Here is an 18,317-nt window from a genome sequence, read left to right as displayed (position 1 = left end):
CACAAGATGACGCGACACTCTATACATCCGGTCCAGCTGCTGCTTCTGCCGCTGCTGCCGCCACGTGGTCTCTACCGGAACTACAACTTATTATTATTTATATAATAATATTATTATTATTATTATTATTATTATTATTATTATTGTATAAAACACATTTAATTAAATATAAGATCAAATATATTTTATTTCATATTTAATATATCTTTTTTTATATTAGATTTTATTTTATACTATGTAATTATAATATAAAATAAAATATATTACATAATTATAATATTATAATATATATGTATATATACATATATATATATATACATATACATATGTATGTATATGTATATATACATATATATGTATATATATATGTGTATATAGATATATATACATGGTAGAATATGTGTAGAAAATAATCAATTTGGATAAAATTGTGCACTTTGAATATACATAGAGAAAACCAAATTATTTATTAATTAAAATTATTTTATTTCTTACTCACGTGTGAATATTATAGATTATTATTATTATTATAAATAATAATTTATTATATTAACATTAATATTATATTATTAATAACATTAATACTTATTATTAATAATATTATTATATAAAACACATTCAATTAAATATAAGATAAAATATATTTTATTTTATATGTAATATATTTTATTTTATATTATATAATTATAATATAAATGTATATATACAGTACACACATATATATGTATATATATATATATATATACATATATATATATATACATATATATAGTAGAATGTGTGTAGAAAATAATCAATTTGGATAAAATTGTGCACTGTGAATATACTTATATACTTAAAATGCATCAGTGATATTAATCCTCAAACGCAGTATTGAACGTTTTATTTGTGTGATAATAAAATGAAGTTTACGGAGTTTGACGACGGTGAGAACAGACCAATCAGAGGGCAGCGTTTGACCACCTGTTTATTTACAGAAACACTTTGAACACGATGCAGAAGAAGAAGAAATACTCCAAAAAACTACAAAAGAAAAAAAGATTAAAATCACTCTCTCTCTCTCACACCGAGCATGCAGCGCTGGAGTCAGTTAATACAGTACAGTACAATATCCATCATAGTAGAAAAAGCCGATTATTGATCACTGATTATTGATTGTGCAGAGCGTGAACATGGTGGACGGGAAACAGCCGGAAACAGCCGGGAACAGCAGGGAACAGCCGGACCCTGTCGGACCGACCGCTGCATTTTATTCCCTCAGACAGAAATGAAAACATGAATGTTTCTTTATTTTATTAATTAATTAACTGTTTTTATTTTCATTTCTGTTTCTGGAAGGAAAAAAACCAACCGATCAATAAACCCAGTGAGCTTCAGACTGACACCGACCTTTAATCTAATTACAGGTTCAATAAAGAAACACGACTGAAGACTTTAAAGAATAAATCTGATCTGAAATGTTGCCGTTTCTTTAAATACCCCAAAAAGTGTACAGAGTCTGGTTGGTACCTGAGTTCCTGTCTGTTTACATTCTATTATTACTCACTTATTATTACAACAGTTTTAAGGCAGATTATTTCTTTTAGACTGAATATCTTAACATTTTAATTCATCTCAAAATAAAATAATATATATATATATATTTTTTTTTTATTCTCAACCAAAAAATAATAAACCTGAGAGCAGAGACACTAAATATAACTGAACACTTAAATTAATAAATACAATAATGAATATTGTTTTTTTCACGTCATATTTCTGAGATTTGGGGGTTTAATGACATTAAGAGTTTATATTTACACACATATTTCCCCTTTTCTAAGGCTGATCGATATATTTATTAATATTCCAAAACTTTGATGCAAAAACTAAAGAAAATTAATTTATATTTTCCACCTAAATTAAATATGTGACATTGAATAGATTTAAAATAGCATTTAAAGGATATATATATATACAGTCGGGGGATTAGTTGTTTCTGTCAACAAACCAGACTTCAGTTAAAATTTATGGAATTTACTTTGAAATGTTTTTGGGGTAAACGCTCCTGAAACAGCCAGACAATTATTTATGTGCATAAAAACAAACTAAATAAATAAATAATAATAATAATAATAATTATTATTATAATAATATTAACTATAATAATTATAATAATAATAATAATAGTTTAAAACAAACAACTTTAAGGTTTAAGGTATCAGTCGTGAAGACGCTGAGTCAGTTCGATAGCACTGTTGGCGTTTAGCATTCCTAACTGTAACCAGTGCATGCTGTTAGCCACAAATTAGCACATTAGCTTGTTAAGAACCTGATATCTTGTGGCCAGAGGGGGGGGGGGGCTAATGAATGCTAACCATGCTAACAATGCTAACAGTTTCCGTCCCGCTGCTGTTTCCCGTCAGGTGACTAACGAGCTCTCAGGTGAGGCTGCAGGTAGACGTCCAACCGTGGATCAAACAGCAGACGAACGAGTCGTCTGCAGGTTGGACGTCGCTGCTTTAAGGTCATGAAGATAAAATACACAGCAGCCACTGAACATCTGGTAAAAACAGGAACAACATCTGTCCATTAGAATAACGAAGTGAAATCTGCTTTAAGATTCTTCAGTTTCAGTTTCAAGCAAAAACACCAAAAACACTCTTAAAAAATGACATCGCAGATATCTCCTCTCAGCACGGATAAATCAAACTTTCAAGTGTCTTAAAAGGTCAAAGTGGAGTTTGTTGCTTTAGAAAACACACACTAGAAAACAGCCATTCACTCTGCAGGCGCCATTTGGAGTCCCGACTGTGTTCACACTGTTTATGATGAGGCTGAAACTCAATATTATATATATATATTATAATATTATAACCTTTATTTTAATGTGTGTTACAAACATCCCAGCATTAAACAAGCTGAAAGACTGAATATTTTAATTTGATTAATAATATAAATATTTCAGATGCATTATTTGTGTTTATGTTGGAGCTGATTTGTGGAAAGAAATACAAATATTTCCGGTAAAATTGTGACAAAAAAAATTGGGGGTGAATTAACGAGAAAAAAACAAAAAAATAATGAGAAAAAAATAACAAATTTACGAGAAAAAAATTGGATATTCTCTGAAAACAAAATGATAAATCAACAAGAAAAAAAACGTGACAAAGTCTCAGATATTCTCTGATTATAAAGTAGTAAATTAACGAGAAAAAAAATAAAATTAATAAAAAGAAATTGGATATTCTTTGAGATTAAATTAGTAAATTAATGAGAAAAAAATATATATATATATTATTAATATTTGAAATGATTGACCGGACGGATTCTGAGCTCAACAGACTTAATAATTCATAATCTTAGTAATAACATTAATGAGTTCAAGATGCCAGTTGACCTTTGACCCGATATGCAGCCCAACAGTTATTAGAGCAGGGACGCCAAATGGCACCAAGATGTGGAGTAAATTAAAGGGTAGCGGCGCTGTGGCGAACACGTTCAGCGGTTGCTATTAGAGGACCTGGAGTCACTCGCTATAATACACATCATACTGAGAAAAGAATGAAGCTCATAAAACACGATGCGTTCTCTACACACGGCGAGCAACGGCACGTCTGATTCCAACATTAAAAAGCTTTTAAATATACAAATACCATATATATCTATAATAATAATAATATGAAAGTAATAATGTGATTGTACAAAGTTCTACATTCTCCCGACGGTAAAAAGCAGCTTGAAGCTTCTGAGACGAACACCAACGGGTCAAAAGTCGCAGAATATCAAAGAGCCGGCGGTTTGTTAGCTCGCGGCTAGCAGACACCATTGCTCCCGGTGAGGAATGCTAACAAAGCTAACAAGTCAGAGTCGTGTCACCGGAGAGCCGGCGAACAAAAAGGCAGAAAGCAGAAAACACAAAACACAAAGTCAAGTCCTGCATGCAGAAAATCACATCGTCTGTACAGAAACACTGAAGCACTGAGGAGGAAGAAACACGAGCTCTCCGTACAGAACTCCACGACAAATCACACGTTTTAGTTTCCCACAAAACCTCAAATCTCCTGGAACAGAATTCACCGACTGAACCGCAGAACACGGGCGGCTTCACCAGTTATTATATATCATTAAAAAAAGGAAAGCAAACAGAGATATGAGGTTTCACACAGCGACCACCGCCAGTGTCCTGAAGTACGGAGGCTCAGAGGAGACAAAAAAACACCAACAGGAAGTGTCTCAACATTAATTGGCTGCTTGTAAATGAGACTAGATCACGGTGAGGATCAATGTCGGAATATGTGTTTCATTTGTGTCCCTTTCATTATGATTTTGTAAATATCAAATTTTTATATTATTATTTTGCATATAGGAGTTATTTGATTTGTTGATCAAAATGTGACAATGTTCATGTAAAAAAAATCAATAAAATACTAATAAACGAGTTAGCTAAATTAACGAGAAAACCCCCCCAAAGAATTACAAAACATCGGATATTTAAATTGGTAAATTAACAAGAAAAAAAACTTGGATATTCTGTCAGATTAAAGTGGTAAATCTAAAATACTATTTGCAAAAAAGAAACACCAACAGGAATGAAATACATGAATTAAATCATGTTTCTGTTCAAATGTAAACAGCATAACGTATATGAAGACATACACGTCTTTTGTTTTTTTAGCATATAGTTACTGTTAATAACCGTTAAAATTTATGTTTTTGTTCACCATTTAATGTCCAAATCTGAAGGATGAACAACTTCTGTTTGTTTCTCTAAAATCAATTACAACCTTTAAAAAAAAGTATGTTTTATAAAATATTTAATTCACATTATTAAATTTTTTTATATTCATGTAAACTTGTGTCAGTTATTTTGTCCCTTCTGGCCCTCCGTACTGATGAGCGTTTTGAAGGTCGGTCCCGGCGACAGATGACAGGTGATGTGTGTCGGTGATTCTGATTGGCCGTTTAAGCATCACTGATTTTACTTTGTGCAGTTTTTTTTACTTCTGAAAACAATCAAGAGTCGGCGCCATTCTGCATCCCCAAACGGACCAACAATGTGACTAACGGAGGTCCAGAAACGACTCTCTGATTCTGTTTTATTTAATTTAATGTAATTAATAATGTATTTACATTCTTTAAATCCTTTTTTTTAAACTTCAGTTAGGTTGAACTTTATTTTGGATTTAGGAGCTAAAACAGAATCAGGGAGCTTCGTCTGTCCTCCTCATGTCTCCTTCCTTCCTTTCCTTCTTCCTTCCTCCTCTCACAAACATGTTGTAAAGTTTCTTCTGCAGTTCGTTAAGGTACCTCGTTAAGGCCCTCCTCGTTAGGACACCTGTCGGGGGGGTGGAGGCGTGGCTGTTCATGGAAGATTGCAGGTCGGAGAGCGGTGGAAGGTGGCGGCGCTCTCCGAGCCCGATGGAAGCAGAGAGATGAACGTCCAAACCTCATTTCACTGAACTGCTCGTTAGAATATTAATAAATATTAAATATTACATTTGATCTGTTTCATGATATTTCAGAGACGCTGCAGGTTCAACGTCATAACTTCATTATTAGTGTTTTAATGGGATATTAATGAATAAATGAATGGATCCTAATATATTAAGTTATTGGCATTAAAAAACCTCTTAGTATAATATAATAATTCACGCATCCATCGTGAATTTTCAACAGATTATTATTATTATATATTTTATATTATAGGGCCATTGTAGGTAAAAAAAACAAAATTACAGGGACCATTAATATAATATTACTAGGAAAAAATAGGATATTCTCTGAAATGAAAGTGGTAAATTAACGAGAAAAAAACTAAAAATTAAGGAGAAAAAATACCTAATAATGTTACGAGAAAACAAAATTGGATATTCTCTGAATTTAAAGTTGCAAAAAACAAAAAATTTACGAGACAAAAGACAACAAATATTATTATGTATAATAACATTCAGAGAGTATACAGTACTCCCTCTGAATATTATTATATATAATAATATCCTATAATTATGTTTTATTTGACCTACAACAGCCCGATACGCCGTCGTATCAATTATCCTCAAATTCAACTAAACTTACATCTCGATTTAATAAAAGAGTCCCCATTAATTAATTAACATGTAACATTATTTTATAATAATTAAGGTAAATTTTACCCCTTAAAAATCCCTTAATTGATGCAGAAGACCTATTAAAACCCCATTAATACATTTCAGTCCATTAATGTATCTTTAAACTGTTAAAGCTGTTAAATATCTGAATACTATGTATTAATAAGTGTCACATATTAATTAACGATGCATTTATTAATGGGAAAATATTCCTCTTAAAAATCTACTTTGTTTGTTAATTAAGAGCTTTTTAAATGAGATGTTTTCAGAGGGAAATTAACTATAGGGATTAAACTAATTATGGGCTAATGAAGGCTAATTAAAGATTAATTAAGGACTAATTAAAGACTAATGAAAGGCTAATTAAAGACCAATTAAGAACTAATTAAGAACTAATTAAAGACTAATGAAAGGCTAATTCAAGACTAATTAAGAACTAATTAAAGACTAATGAAAGGTATTTTAGGGAGCCAGATGTGAAGTCGGTCCTGTCAATCATCCCGACGGAGGAGATAAGAGGTTTTCACACGTTATTACAATCTGAGCAGCTGATTGGCTGATCACACGAGGGGGCGTGGCTGAAGTCCAAAGGAGCCGAGAAGAGGAAGCTGATTGGTCGATCGTACAGTTCACTGCTCTCTGGCCCCGCCCCCTCGTCTCCTCTCAAACTTCCTGTCTGGTGTCACACGCCTGACCTGCTGTCAATCAATCAGTCGTCAAGGCAACGGGGGACCCGTCAAAGACCCGCCCGCTCTGGAAGTTAGCTGGATGGACGACAGAGAAGAAGAAGAAGGAGAAGTAGAAGAAGAAGAAGAAGGAGAAGAAGAAGAAGAAGAAGAAGAAGAAGAAGAAGAAAAAAAAAATATTTATAATATTTTAATATTTAAAAAAATTTTAGTAAATATTTATACTGTATATATATAAATAAATATGTATAAATATAAATATAAAACTATGTATGTATATATATATGTATATATATATATATAAATATATATATATATAAAATAACGCTCCAAACTTGCACTAAATGTTGACGAGGACAATCTGTGATGTCCTCGTCCAGAGGCGTCCCTTGTCTTCTGTAGAGACATGTTAATATCAGCTGACCTCTAATCTGTTCTTACTTGTTGAGCGTGGAGGCGGAGCCTGAGCGGTGGAAGTGGACGATCTGCCACTTCCCGTCGCGGCGGTGCCACACCCTGGTCTCCTCTGATTGGGCGGTGCGAGGCGTCCCGTTGGCGTCGATGTACTGAGTCACTCTGATGTAGGCGATGCAGGCGGCCTCGTCTCCCACCAGGTGGATGTGAGGGTTCAGGATGGTGGTGTGGACCGGTTTACTGTTCTTAGACCACACTGAGGACACACAGAGACACCTGGACAGGTGAGCGGGACTGGAGACAGGAGGACGATCCTGTCCTCGTCTCTACGTGGACATCAGTTAATGAGTCATAAATCACAACGAGACAGTCAACCATGCAGGAAGTTTGGTTCAGCTCACAGTTTTCAAAATAAAAGCGGTGGAAGTCGAGTCCTTCGACCAGATTCCCCAACGCCTCGGGCTCGAACGCCGTCACCGCCGGGTCACACATCTTACTGAGGACACAGAGGGACAGGCTCACTGAGAGGACAGACAGTTTTAGTGAGAGGACAGACAGACAGGTTTACTGAGAGGAGAGACAGGTTTACTGAGGAGAGACAGGTTTACTGAGAGGAAAGACAGATTTACTGAGAGGACAGACAGGTTTACTGAGAGGACAGACAGGTTTACTGAGAGGAAAGACAGATTTACTGAGAGGACAGACAGGTTTACTGAGAGGACAGACAGGTTTACTGAGAGGAAAGACAGGTTTACTGAGAGGAAAGACAGGTTTACTGAGAGGACAGACAGACAGGTTTACTGAGAGGAGAGACAGGTTTACTGAGAGGACAGACAGGTTTACTGAGAGGACAGACAGACAGGTTTACTGAGAGGACAGACAGGTTTACTGAGAGGACAGACAGGTTTACTGAGAGGAAAGACAGGTTCACTGAGAGGACAGACAGGTTCACTGAGAGGACAGACAGGTTTACTGAGAGGAAAGACAGGTTCACTGAGAGGACAGACAGGTTTACTGAGAGGACAGACAGGTTTACTGAGAGGAGAGACAGGTTTACTGAGAGGACAGACAGGTTTACTGAGAGGACAGACAGGTTTACTGAGAGGACAGACAGGTTTACTGAGAGGAAAGACAGGTTCACTGAGAGGACAGACAGGTTTACTGAGAGGACAGACAGGTTCACTGAGAGGAGAGACAGACAGGTTTACTGAGAGGACAGACAGGTTTACTGAGAGGACAGACAGGTTTACTGAGAGGAGAGACAGACAGGTTTACTGAGAGGACAGACAGGTTTACTGAGAGGAGAGACAGGTTTACTGAGAGGAGAGACAGGTTTACTGAGAGGACATACAGGTTCACTGAGAGGACAGACAGGTTTACTGAGAGGAGAGACAGGTTCACTGAGAGGAGAGACAGGTTTACTGAGAGGAGAGACAGGTTTACTGAGAGGACAGACAGGTTTACTGAGAGGAGAGACAGGTTTACTGAGAGGAGAGACAGGTTTACTGAGAGGACAGACAGGTTTACTGAGAGGAGAGACAGACAGGTTTACTGAGAGGACAGACAGGTTTACTGAGAGGAGAGACAGGTTTACTGAGAGGACAGACAGACATACAGGTTCACTGAGAGGACAGACAGGTTTACTGAGAGGACAGACAGGTTCATTGAGAGGACAAACAGGTTTACTGAGGGGACAGACAGGTTTACTGAGGGGACAGACAGGTTTACTGAGAGGACAGACAGGTTTACTGAGAGGACAGACAGGTTCATTGAGAGGACAAACAGGTTTACTGAGGGGACAGACAGGTTTACTGAGAGGACAGACAGGTTTACTGAGAGGACAGACAGGTTCACTGAGAGGAGAGACAGATTCATTGAGAGGAGAGACAGGTTTACTGAGAGGACAGACAGGTTCATTGAGAGGAGAGACAGGTTCATTGAGAGGACAGACAGGTTTATTGAGGGGACAGACAGACAGGTTTACTGAGAGGAGAGACAGGTTTATTGAGAAGACAGACAGGTTCATTGAGAGGAGAGACAGGTTTACTGAGAGGACAGACAGGTTTACTGAGAGGACAGACAGGTTTAAGTCAGTACAGTTTTTTCACAATAAAAGTCCTGTTATATTCATTCTACTTTAACATACTGGGGGACTTTCACAATAAGAGCCTTGTTACATACGTGTAGCTCTCAAAGTCTCCGTTGCTGATCGCCTCGATGAGCTGCTCCGTCACCTTAATGATGTCCTGTTTCCTCACTGAGACAGACAGACAGACAGGTAGACGGACAGAGAGACAGACAGAGAGAGACAGACAGAGAGACAGACAGACAGACAGACAGACAGGTTAGTATAGTCGTCAGCTGAAGCGTCTTTATATTTCCTGTCAATCATCAGTGATTTGAGCTGTAAACGGTGTGTGTGTGTGTGTGTGTGTGTGTGTGTGTGTGTGTGTGTGTGTGTGTGTGTACCTCTGGTATCTTCATCCTCGATGGTGGTGTTTGTGCTCTCAGATGATTCCTATAACGACAACAACAACAGTAACAGCAACGACAACGGCAACGACGTCAACATCGACAGCATCGACAACAACAACAGCGACGACAACGACGACAGCGACAGCAACGACGACAGCAACAGCAACAACAACAACGACGACGACAGCAACAACAACAACGACAGCAACAGCAACAACGACGACAGCGACAGCAACAGCAACAACGACGACAGCAACAACGACGACAATAACGACAACAATGACGACAGCGACAACGATGACAGCGACAGCAACAACGACAACAACAACGACGACAACAGCGACAACGATGACAGCGACAGCAACAACAACAACGAAAACAGCAACAACGACAACAGGGACAACGAGAGCAACAACGACGACAATGACAGCAACGACAACAACAACGACGACAACAACGACGAAAGCAACAACAACAACGACAACAACGACAACAACGACAACAACAATGACGACAACAATGACAATGACAACAACGACAACGACGACAGCGACAACAACGACGACAACGATGACACGGACAACAACGACGACAGCAACAACAACAACGACAGCAACGACGACAGCAACGACGACAGCAACGATGACACGGACAACAACGACGACAGCAACAACAACAACGACAGCAACGACGACAGCAACGACGACAGCAACGACGACAGCGACAGCAACGAAGACGGCGACAACAGCGACAGCAATGACGACAGCGACGCCCCGCAGCAACGACGCCAGCAACGACAACGACGACAACAATAGCAACAACAATAATGATGATGATAACAATAATAAAAACAATAATAATGATTATAATCATAATTATAATTATAATAATGATTATAATTATAATAACAAAAACAATAAAAATAATATTATTATTATTAATAATTATTATTATTATAATGATGATGATAATAATAATAATAATAGTGATATAATAATAATGATAATAATAATAATAATATTTTTTTATAATAATAATTATAGTAGTTACCTTGACCCCGTCGGCCTTCTTACCACTCTTTCCTCCTGAACGAGGGATGAAAACGAAGAGGAAAAGAAGCAGCAGAGTCAGAAAGAAAGGAATGAACGCAGAGAAGAGGAGAGACAGCATCGTGCCGACAACCGCTGCCTACGTGCCCTTCAGCAAACTGACGGGAAATACTTCAAAATAAAATAAAAGTTAAAACTGTGACTGTGAGTGTAGATAAAATAAAGTAAAGTGTTGAAGAAGAAGAAGAATGCGGAGCTGGTTCAGCCTCAGAGAGAGAGAGAGACAGCTGAGGGTCAGTCAGAGAGCTCAGGACAGATAAACACATTCCTGTCTGTTCACACTCTGACTACACCTCTCAGATAATAACAATAATAATAATAATAATATATCATATTAAAGATTAAAGAAGTAAATCAAATACTTAGTAAAGTTAATGAAACTAAGTCGACATGTTGTAAGAGTTTTAATGTTCTGATCCGGCTGGAAACATGTCTGACGGTGGTTTCCCTGCTATCTATAGGTCTGACAGCTGCCACACACACACACACACACACACACACACACACACACACACACACACACACACACACACACACACACAGTGTTAACCTGATAATTGTGAGTAAGCCGGCAGCTGATTGGCTACCGTCTCTGTGAGTTTAACCCTCTGCTGCTGCGACACTGACGGGTCAGAGACGGAAGCAGCTGATGATCTTACCGGAGAAATTCCTGGTGGCCAACATGGTGGTGAGGATGGCTCCCTGGAAGGAAAGGAGGAGACAAGGACAAAGGAAGGAAGGATGGAATTTAATGACTTTCACATTAAAAGACAAATATCTGAGTTTGTTTTGATCAAAAACTGTTTAAAGAACAAAATGGAATTTAAATTGAAAATCAGAAACTGAAGCCTCTGACCTTTGACCTCTGACATGTGACCTCTGACCTCGGCCTACCTTGAGTTTCCTCCTGGCGTTGAACTTCTTCAGACACTCGACCGTCTCCTGTCTGTGCATACAGGACGCCACTGTGGAGCGATGCTGGGAGGAAGATCACACATCATCATCATCATCATGAGTTATATATAGTATATATATATGAGAGCATATATAAACAGGAGAGGCTCACAGAGATCCAGGGGTGTTTGAGCGCCTCGGCTGCTGTGATCCTTTTAGACGGATTGATGGTCAACATCTTGTTAATGAGATCTTTGGCTTCAGGAGTCACCGTGTCCCATTCAGGAGACGGAAACTAGGAGGAGGAAGAGGGAAGGAAGGAAGGGAAGGAAGCAAGGAAACAGTGAGGCAGTGGCTGTGTCCTCCCTCTCTATGCAGTTCTACGTAGAGGACCAATAAAGGCCACGGTGTTAGCTAGCTGGAGGCTAACCGAAGGAAAGACTGGAGGCTAACGCTAGCAGTGGGCTAACATTAGCTGGAGGCTAAACAAAGGAAACACTGGAGGCTAACGCTAGCAGTGGGCTAACATTAGCTGGAGGCTAACTAAAGGAAACACTGGAGGCTAACGCTAGCAGTGGGCTAACATTAGCTGGAGGCTAAACAAAGGAAACACTGGAGGCTAACGCTAGCAGTGGGCTAACATTAGCTGGAGGCTAACTAAAGGAAACACTGGAGGCTAACGCTAGCAGTGGGCTAACATTAGCTGGAGGCTAAACAAAGGAAACACTGGAGGCTAACGCTAGCAGTGGGCTAACATTAGCTGGAGGCTAACTAAAGGAAACACTGGAGGCTAACGCTAGCAGCGGGCTAACATTAGCTGGAGGCTAAACAAAGGAAACACTGGAGGCTAACGCTAGCAGTGGGCTAACATTAGCTGGAGGCTAAACAAAGGAAACACTGGAGGCTAACACTAGCAGTGGGCTAACATTAGCTGGAGGCTAAACAAAGGAAAGACTGGAGGCTAACGCTAGCAGTGGGCTAAAGCTACACATCTAAATGTCCTCTGTGTTGTTGGCTGAATCCAGATCTCACAGACATTAGAGATGACTAACTGTGATTGGAGGCTCTAGAGCTACAATATCAGAGAAACGTTTCAGAGACGGAGAGGAAATGTTGCTAATAGTTAGCCTTCTGCTAACAGCAGCTAACGTGAGCCGTTAGCTGCTGTTAGCAGAAGGCTAAACTATTAGCATCCCTTTCTCTCCGTCTCTGAAACGCTTCTCCGATATTGTCCGACTCTCTTTCTGACTGACTTTACTGAAGGATAGTTAACTATAGACATCCAGAGATTTATACGCCCTCAATTTATCTTTACAGCGCTGCCGTTAGCCACCGGCCCGCTGGTCGGACGCAAGGCTACTTAGCTAGCTTAGCTCAATAATTCCACACACAGAAAATGAGGTGAACAAAGTTGTGTTTGTGTTAGCCTCCAGCTAACGCTGTGACGTCATCATGATGACGACATTAAAAGGGTCTTTAGGTCCTCTAGGCAGCGAGTAGGTCACAGTCACATGATGACATGCAGAGTCATGTGACTGAAGTGAAGAATCATGTGACCTACATCGTACGCTCCAGCTTTGATCTGCTGGTAGAGACGATGTTGATCTTCATCCCAGAACGGAGGATAACCGACCAATAAGATGTAAAGAATCACACCTGAAAGGGAGAAACAGACACACCTGAGAGGAGAGGAAACAAGGAAGCAAGGAAAGGAAACAAGGAGACAGTAGAGCAGAATATAATCTGACCACAGGCCCAGAGGTCGACTGCTTTGCCGTACGGGTCCTTCCTCAAAACCTCCGGGGACAGATAACCTGGGGTCCCCGCGAAGCCTGTAAACACACACACACACACACACACACAGATTTATTATTATATTATTTTCAGCATTGTTGTGGCCTGAAACTCTTTATAAAAATCAAAGTAGTACTAGTAGTACTAATACTGCAATAGTACTTCAGTATTAGTATCTGTGAGGTCTTACCGAACCAGGCCTGCTGGTCTCCCTCCACCTCAATGGCAAGGCCGAAATCGGCCAGTTTCACCGCCGCTCCTTTAGACTTCGAGGCCAGCAGCAGGTTCTCTGGCTGGAGACACAGAGGAGATGCTAACATGCTAACTCCGCCCACTTGTTTACATGACAGATGCTAACATGCTAACTCTAGTATATAATACAATTATAGAATAACACAGTTCTTTTTAAACCCATTACAGACAGACAGGTACCTTCAGGTCTCGGTGGACCACGCCCATCTGGTGACAGTGTAGCACCGCCTCCAGAATCTGCTGGATACAGTGACTGTTCACAGGGAGACAGAGGTCAGAGGTCACGTGCACATCTCGTTTCAGTCAGGGTCACATGCATCGATGAGTATTTCCTACCTGGCGTCAGCTTCGCTGTAATATTCTCTGGCTACAATATCTTCAAATAACTCTCCACCTGTTACCCTGAGAGAGAAAACACATCATGGAAACATTAAGGAGTTCAATTAATATGACTCCGTCAACAATGGAACATAATGTGACGTGATAACAGATTTCTGGACAATATCTGTCATTGTTTTGTTTTGTTAATTGATTTACAATAATTAATGTATTCATACATTTGCATAAAGCAGCATATTTGTCCACTCCCATGTTGATGAGAGTATTAAATACTTGACTAATCTCCCTTTAAGGTACATTTTGAACAGATAAAAAATGTGCGATTAATCACAATTAAATATTTTAATCAATTGAGAGCCCTAATATATAAATATATAGTATATTGGAAAAGAATAGAGCAGCACTCACAGGTCAAAGATGAGGTAATGATGCAGCTCCTCTGAGATGCTGTCATGTAGCCGAACTGAAAGAAAGAAAGAAAGAAAGAAAGAGTAGTTCATTGAACCTGTATGTGACTCTGGTTGGACTGATAACTAGCCGGTTAGGCAACAACATACAACATGTAAAGATGCTAGAGGCTAGGCTAGCAGTTTCCCCCTGCTGCTCCCCAGTCTTTATGCTAAGCTAAGCTAGGCTAACAGTTTCCCCCTGCTGCTCCCCAGTCTTTATGCTAAGCTAAGCTAGGCTAACAGTTTCCCCCTGCTGCTCCCCAGTCTTTATGCTAAGCTAAGCTAGGCTAACAGTTTCCCCCTGCTGCTCCCCAGTCTTTATGCTAAGCTAAGCTAGGCTAACAGTTTCCCCCTGCTGCTCCCCAGTCTTTATGCTAAGCTAAGCTAGGCTAGCAGTTACCCCCTGCTGCTCCCCAGTCTTTATGATAAGCTAAGCTAGGCTAGCAGTTTCCCCCTGCTGCTCCCCAGTCTTTGTGCTAAGCTAGGCTAGGCTAGGCTAGCAGTTTCCCCCTGCTGCTCCCCAGTCTTTATGCTAAGCTAAGCTAGGCTAACAGTTTCCCCCTGCTGCTCCCCAGTCTTTGTGCTAAGCTAGGCTAGGCTAGGCTAGCAGTTTCCCCCTGCTGCTCCCCAGTCTTTATGCTAAGCTAAGCTAGGCTAACAGTTTCCCCCTGCTGCTCCCCAGTCTTTATGCTAAGCTAAGCTAGGCTAGGCTAGCAGTTACCCCCTGCTGCTCCCCAGTCATTGTGCTAAGCTAGGCTAGCAGTTTCCCCCTGCTGCTCCCCAGTCTTTGTGCTAAGCTAGGCTAGGCTAGGCTAACAGTTTCCCCCTGCTGCTCCCCAGTCTTTATGCTAAGCTAAGCTAGGCTAGGCTAGCAGTTACCCCCTGCTGCTCCCCAGTCTTTGTGCTAAGCTAGGCTAAGCTAGCAGTTTAAGGTACATTTTGAACAGATATAAAATGTGTGATTAATGGTCATTATATATAGTAATTGATTGACGGCCGTACTGAGGACACGTTGAGTATTTATACTGCAGTAAGATGTCTGAATACTTGATGACTGTAGACGTCTGACTGTTTGTTTCTGTTCTGAATGTGGAAACTCTGCTTTTATTGTATAATAGGATATATAACTGCTGCCCACACACACGCACGCACACGTACACACGTACACACACATACACACACGCACAGACGCACACAAATCAAATCCCACGGCTGTACTGTGTAGGAGTGTTTCGAGAGAAAAACCTGATTATTTCCTTTCTGAGTGCTTTCACACAGGTGTGTGTGTGTGTGTGTGTGTGTGTGCGTGCGTGCGTGTGTGTGTGTGTGCGTGTGTGTGTGTGTTGCTAGGCAACAGTGTCCTTAGGTGAAGGCATCAAACCCCTCTCTCTCCTCCTACACACACGCACGCGCACACACACGCGCGCACACACACATAGGGTTACGTAACAGTCCTCGGTATCTGTGGAGCATCACCTGCCCACACAGAGCTCTGATTGGACGCTGGGTTCAGCTGCAGCCTCCTGATTGGCCGGTTCGGTCCACGTGAGGTCATATTTAAACATCTGACTGATTCTGGTCAGTTAGTTTCACTTTGTTGTCTGAAGGATTTTAAAGCTGAAGAACAAACTAACTGAATTAAACAGGAAGTGCTCCCTCCTGGTTATTGATCAGTTAGCGTGGTGTTTCTAGTCCGGCTGTTACCATGGAGATCCCATCCTAACATGACTCCAGTACTGAAGCTAAGTAAACTCTTTAACTAGCCTCTTGGATCAGCTGGAAAACGCATCGTCACAGCAACGAACATACAAACATATGATGATCTGATAGACCATGATGCATTGCTGTAGACTAAACTACCAGTTATAGCCCTCTTCTCTGTTAGTAACCATGGTGACGTGTTTAGCGGGCGGAGCGTTAAGTGGAGGCAGAATAACTCTGAACACGTTAGCTAACGCTGGATTCTGGCAGCCAACAACACAGTAAGAGGACATTTTAGATGTGGAGCTTTAGCCCACTGCTAGCGTTAGCCTCCAGCCTTTCCTTTGGTTAGCCTCCAGCTAATGTTAGCCCACTGCTAGCGTTAGCCTCCAGCCTTTCCTTTGGTTAGCCTCCAGCTAATGTTAGCCTCCAGCTAATGTTAGCCTCCAGTCTTTCCTTTGGTTAGCCTCCAGCTAATGTTAGCTCGCTGCTAGCGTTAGCCTCCAGTGTTTTCTTTGTTTAGCCTCCAGCTAATGTTAGCCTCCAGTCTTTCCTTTGGTTAGCCTCCAGCTAATGTTAGCTCGCTGCTAGCGTTAGCCTCCAGTGTTTTCTTTGTTTAGCCTCCAGCTAATGTTAGCTCGCTGCTAGCGTTAGCCTCCAGTGTTTTCTTTGTTTAGCCTCCAGCTAATGTTAGCCCACTGCTAGCGTTAGCCTCCAGTGTTTTCTTTGTTTAGCCTCCAGCTAATGTTAGCCTCCAGTCTTTCCTTTGGTTAGCCTCCAGCTAATGTTAGCTCGCTGCTAGCGTTAGCCTCCAGCCTTTCCTTTGGTTAGCCTCCAGCTAATGTTAGCTCGCTGCTAGCGTTAGCCTCCAGTGTTTTCTTTGGTTAGCCTCCAGCTAATGTTAGCTCGCTGCTAGCGTTAGCCTCCAGTCTTTCCTTTGGTTAGCCTCCAGCTAATGTTAGCTCGCTGCTAGCGTTAGCCTCCAGCTAACACCGTGACCTCATCAACAATCTGAGCAGCAGTTGAAAGTAACTAAATACATTTACTCAACTACTGTACTTAAGTACACATTTGAGGTACTTTACTTACTTTTACTCAGAAATGAGTATTTCTACCGAGTAGGTGTTGACCTTTGACCCCTATGAAGTGAAACCTGCTATCCAAACACTGAATGTGTATTATTGAGTCTGATTACTGTGTGGTATTTGTACTTTTACTGCAGTAAAAGCTGTGTGATCAGAGCTGTTGAGTGTTAAAGGAGGAAAACCTCGTCTCCACGGTGATTACATCTCCTCATCAATTAGTAATTACACTCTGGTTGCCGTTAGTAACGCCAACACCTACATAATTCATCACCATCATCATCAAGAGCCCGACAACAGAGAGGAGTAGCCTACTGACAGTGGTAGAAGTACACAACACAGTAACAGTACATGTAGTAACAGTAGAAAGAGTAGTGGTCATAGTATTGTACACTGTTTTAGTAGTATTATCAGAAGCAGTTGTAGTAGCAGAGGCAGCAGCAGTGGTAGTAGAAGTAGAAGTACAACGAATAGTACTGATGGTAGTTGTACAAGTAGAAGAGGTAGAATGAGCAGTAGTAGTAGTAATCTTGGCAGTAACAGTAGTACTCACTGTATCACTGATAGAAGTAATACATTAGTATCAGTTGCAATACAATCACTAGTACCTGCAGTTCATATAGTATGTAGTACATGTAGTATGCAGTACGTGTAGTATACAGTACATGTAGTATACAGTACATGTAGTATGTAGTACATGTAGTATGCAGTACGTGTAGTATGCAGTACATGTAGTATGCAGTACATGTAGTATGCAGTACGAGTAGTATGCAGTACATGTAGTATACAGTACATGTAGTATGTAGTACATGTAGTATGCAGTACGAGTAGTATTCAGTACGTGTAGTATGCAGTACGTGTAGTATACAGTACATGTAGTATACAGTACATGTAGTATGTAGTACATGTAGTATGCAGTACGAGTAGTATTCAGTACGTGTAGTATGCAGTACGTGTAGTATGCAGTACATGTAGTATGCAGTACATGTAGTATGCAGTACGAGTAGTATGCAGTACATGTAGTATGCAGTAC

General features: G+C 40.2%; 1 protein-coding gene across 1 annotated transcript in view; it reads right to left on the bottom strand.

The window, feature by feature from the left end:
• Positions 1-4,936: 4,936 nt before the first annotated feature.
• Positions 4,937-18,317, bottom strand: part of LOC141752509 (calcium/calmodulin-dependent protein kinase type II subunit alpha) — a 34,703-nt gene continuing 21,322 nt past the window's right edge. Inside the window, exons 4-18 of the mRNA XM_074610509.1 lie at positions 14,461-14,515; positions 14,050-14,115; positions 13,894-13,966; positions 13,652-13,754; positions 13,416-13,499; positions 13,229-13,323; positions 11,840-11,962; positions 11,668-11,751; positions 11,433-11,475; positions 10,715-10,749; positions 9,659-9,707; positions 9,371-9,446; positions 7,591-7,685; positions 7,217-7,445; positions 4,937-6,853 (exon numbers count right to left, since the gene is read on the bottom strand). Coding sequence (XP_074466610.1) covers positions 6,850-6,853; positions 7,217-7,445; positions 7,591-7,685; positions 9,371-9,446; positions 9,659-9,707; positions 10,715-10,749; positions 11,433-11,475; positions 11,668-11,751; positions 11,840-11,962; positions 13,229-13,323; positions 13,416-13,499; positions 13,652-13,754; positions 13,894-13,966; positions 14,050-14,115; positions 14,461-14,515 — 1,214 coding nt within the window. The 3' untranslated portion in view covers positions 4,937-6,849. The remainder of the gene's footprint in view (positions 6,854-7,216; positions 7,446-7,590; positions 7,686-9,370; positions 9,447-9,658; positions 9,708-10,714; positions 10,750-11,432; positions 11,476-11,667; positions 11,752-11,839; positions 11,963-13,228; positions 13,324-13,415; positions 13,500-13,651; positions 13,755-13,893; positions 13,967-14,049; positions 14,116-14,460; positions 14,516-18,317) is intronic.

Source organism: Sebastes fasciatus, chromosome 16 (genome assembly GCF_043250625.1).
Source record: "Sebastes fasciatus isolate fSebFas1 chromosome 16, fSebFas1.pri, whole genome shotgun sequence".
NCBI classification, from domain to species: domain Eukaryota; kingdom Metazoa; phylum Chordata; class Actinopteri; order Perciformes; family Sebastidae; genus Sebastes; species Sebastes fasciatus.
Note: the sequence above shows the minus strand (reverse complement) of the source record. Positions and strands in the feature narration are given on the sequence as shown.